General features: G+C 40.6%; 1 protein-coding gene across 1 annotated transcript; it reads right to left on the bottom strand.

Moving 5' to 3' along the window:
• Positions 1-2,871: 2,871 nt before the first annotated feature.
• On the bottom strand, positions 2,872-3,196 carry LOC106733602 (60S ribosomal protein L36a-like). The gene has a single exon (XM_014583250.1). The coding sequence runs from the start codon at positions 3,187-3,189 to the stop codon at positions 2,872-2,874; it is 318 nt and encodes a 105-aa protein (XP_014438736.1). The 5' UTR covers positions 3,190-3,196.
• Between the last annotated feature and the right edge of the window lie 758 nt (positions 3,197-3,954).

Here is a 3,954-nt window from a genome sequence, read left to right as displayed (position 1 = left end):
GTATCATAAAAAAACTACGCATGGATTTCAATTTTTTGTACCAACATAAGCTCATACTTTAATTCCATTTTTAAAAGAAGTGCATGGCCACCTGCATGTGTGTGTGTGTGTGTGTGTGTGTGTATGTGTGTGTGTGTGTATGTTTACAGGAGACTGCAGAGTACAGTGGTTAGATCTGTTGCTCAGAAGTTAGGAGATCCACTGACTAGCAGTGTGGCCCCTCGGGCTGCTATTCAATTTCTTTCAACTTTACTTTTTCTTCTATGAAAGGTGGATAGTAACAATGTCAAAGGGACACAGGAGCCAGCAGAAAGCCCCTAATAGCCAAAGCAGAAACAATGTGAGCAACAACACAACCTAGTAGTGGCTTATAGTCCAAAGCATAAGATAATGTCCACGAGATTATACAGATGTAAATAAATGATTGAATAAACTAATTAATGGGGAGAACAGGCAAATCTATGAAGAATTCTAGAGACTTAAGTAGATGCTCCTTCCTCAAGGAGGTGCATTGTAACTCCCCACTCCTGAAGTATGGGTTGTGCACTGTGACTCCTAACTATTCCAGTGTGAAAAGGGGAAAGGAGGTCAGCAGGTGGCGTGTTGATTAAGGGCACTGGATTTCCACATGGCCAACCACAGTTCTAGTCCCGGACATAGAGGCTTGCTTTCTCACTTTCCCTCTCTTTCTCACTCTGTCCTTCTCTGGTCAAATTAAAATAAATAAATAAATAAAGTTAAATTAAAAAAAAATACTTAAAAAAAAAAAGAAAGAAAGAAAAGGAGAATGGAATCATGTTGCAGTGGGAGCCTGGGAAACACACCGCAGCCAAGAGATTAAGGTTAACATCTTTAGTGATAAGTGATCTGGGTAACACATACCTTTGATGCAATGTGATGAGAATGGCACTTCCTTCCAGAACCTATAACCCCAGTCTAATCAGAAAAACATCATGACCCAGCCTCAATGGCACAGACAGTAGTGTCCTAAACTGCAGTGCAAGCCACATGGGCCAACCATGGATTCAGATCCCTGGTTGGGTGGATCTGAAAACATGCTGGGTGCATGGGTGCATGCAAGATCCTGACGAGATGGAGGGCTGGGGAAAGACGATCTCAACCTGAGGAGACCCTGTTGAGGGGGTCTCTCTTACACATACACATGAACTAGGAAAGAAAAGAAAAATGCCAGACAAACCCCAATCAAGGTATAGTCAGCAAATATCTGACCAGCACTCTAACACTATCAAGGTCATCAAAAACAAGGAATGTCTAAGAAACTGTCACAGTCCAGAGAAACCTAAGGAGACATGGTGACTGAATCCTGAACCTGGTGGCTCAGAAATCACGCTGGGCATGTGTATGTGAATGCCCAAAAATCCCAGGAGGAGAATGGAGAAGGGATTGGAAGTGGCCATCTCCCCCAGGGAGGTGATTTCTTACTTTCCCACCCACTGTCTTTCTCTGGTGAGGGCACATGTCCAATGGCAAAAACCTTAAAACAAACATGGGACCAGCAGTTAGCGTAATGATTATGTCGCTGAACTCCCATGTAGCCAACCACGGTTCGAGTCTCCAACCTGGTGGCTTAAATTCACGCCAGGCGCATGTGCGTGTGTGCCCAAGATCCCGAGAGGAGAATGGAGGAGAAGGGATTGTGGTGTGGCCGTCCTCCCTGGAGGGTATTTCTCGCTTTCTGTCTCTATGTCTCTCTCTGTCTTTCTTGTCTTTCTGGCGAGTGCACGCACCCTATAGCAAAAACCCCTCAAAAAAAAAAAAAAAAACAAAAAAAAACAAAAAAAACTTAAAACAAACAAAAAACTAAGAAAATCTGAAAGTCTGAACTCCAATTGTGATAAGTATCCTGTATTAATGTAAGATGCCAACAGCAAGAGAAACTGGGTGTGTTTATGAGACATTTATGTATTATCAATATCTTTGCAACTTTTCTATAGATATACTCCAGAATTCAAAGTTTATTTATTTTTTTAAGAATTATTTTATTGCTCTTTATTGATTATTTTTAAAATTTGATCAGAGAGTAACAGAATGAGAGAGAGAGAGAGGGAGAAAGCAAGCCACTAGGTCTGGGACTCCAACCATGATCAGCCATGGTCACCATGCCACCTGCTGGCCCCAGAAGTTTATTTTAAAAAGTTGATAATAGTCTACAGCATGTACTCAATAAGGGAATTTCTATCAAGCATTTAGCACACTGGCACATGGTGAGTATTTAATGTTAGCTATTATTTATCATTATTGTTCATATTCCTATTTTTATTAAAATAGCAGTATGCACTCATTATAGAAAAATTTACAAATGAGCCAAAGAAAGACATAAACCAGAGAACAAAGAACAGCAATCCTATCTTCTCAGAGACATCAACCAGTGATAACTTTCTGTGGATCCCTGCAAAGACATAATGAATTTTTCATAAAACTTGGATTATATCATACATGCAGTTTAGTAAGTGGCCATAATTTATTTAAGAAGCCCATAAATTATTTGACATTTAAGTTGTTCCAACTCTTTGCTCTTTTCATACCTTCATAAATAGGCAAAAATCCAAGTAATGAACTGAACATTAGAAAGAAAACCCTGAAAAATTATAAAACCTGGGCACTAGCATTTAAATATGCGCAAAGGGTGCTCAATAGTTAACAAAAACGATCTTCATTTGAAAACTTGATAGTTGACTTTTCCAGATCTGTTTTTTATAATAATTAAAATTTTTTTTACCATGAATCAAATTTCCCCGAAAGGGGAATTTTATTGATTACTTTATTCCATTACAAATAGGCCAACTGTAATCAAGGGAGGTGAAAATTCACCTCAAGATTTTGTCGTTCTCATAATAGAAAAGATGAGGCTTAGAACTGGATCATGTGACCCTTTCTCTTCTTGTCTCCTCCCAGTTCAAAATGCTCACATCTCTTACTAACCAGCATCCTCTTAGATCTGCAGCTGGGCTCAACACATTCAAGCCTCAGAATAACCTTCTTTGTAGTTTTTGCCTTTTTCCAGAAAATAGGCTTAGTCTGTCCACCGTAGCCACTCTGCTTCCTGTCATAACGCCCTTCCCCTGTGCACAGAGACTCCTTGCCCTTTGTGAACTGTGTCACTTTATGAGGTTGGTGCTTGCCACACTCCTTACAGAAAGTCCGGCGGGTTTTAGGGACGTTCACCATGCTTACGGGCCTGCTATCTGCACAGAGAGAGCTCATAATTTTAAATTTTTAAAGAATTATTTTATTTTAACTTTATTTTAATTTGGTCACAGAGGGGCAGAGAGAGAGAGAGAGAGAAAGAAAGAAAGCAAGCTGCCAGCTCTGGGACTCCAACCGTGGTCGGCCATGTGGGAGTCCAGTGCCCTTAATCATCATGCTACCTGCTGGTCCCTAATAATTTTAATTTCGAAAAATAATTTTGCCAGAAGGTGCATGCACTCACAGGTGGGGAGGCATGAGAGAGCAAGTGAGAAAGCACCCCGCAAAGGGCATTGTCATACCACAATCCCTTCTCCTCTATTAGCATTTTGGGAATTTTAGGCATGCATGCACATGCACCCAGCATGTTTCTCAAGCTTCCAAGTCTGGGACTTGAATCCTACAGTCTGCCACAATGTCTTAACTACCAGGCCACCAACTAGCTCCTAAAAAAATTTTTTTAAGAGAAAAAGAAGGGCTAACCCCATAGCCTAATTGTTAAGAAAGCTGGAGCTCACATGGTTTGGCTGACTGTAGTTCAAATCCCAGTCCCAGTGGCTTGAAAAACATGTCATTTGCATGTGCGTACATGACCAAAATCCTGACAAGAGAAACGGAGAAGAGATTGTGGCATGACTACATTCCATTAGGGCGTGCTTTCTCTCTGTCTCTTCAAGGAGCACACGCACCCTGTGTCAATTGAAATATGTACATATATATGTACGCATAAAACTTCTTTGATTTCTC

Source organism: Tupaia chinensis, unplaced genomic scaffold, assembly GCF_000334495.1.
Source record: "Tupaia chinensis unplaced genomic scaffold, TupChi_1.0 Scaffold144174_1, whole genome shotgun sequence".
NCBI classification, from domain to species: Eukaryota; Metazoa; Chordata; class Mammalia; order Scandentia; family Tupaiidae; genus Tupaia; species Tupaia belangeri.
This window is presented reverse-complemented; position numbering and strand designations above follow the sequence as displayed.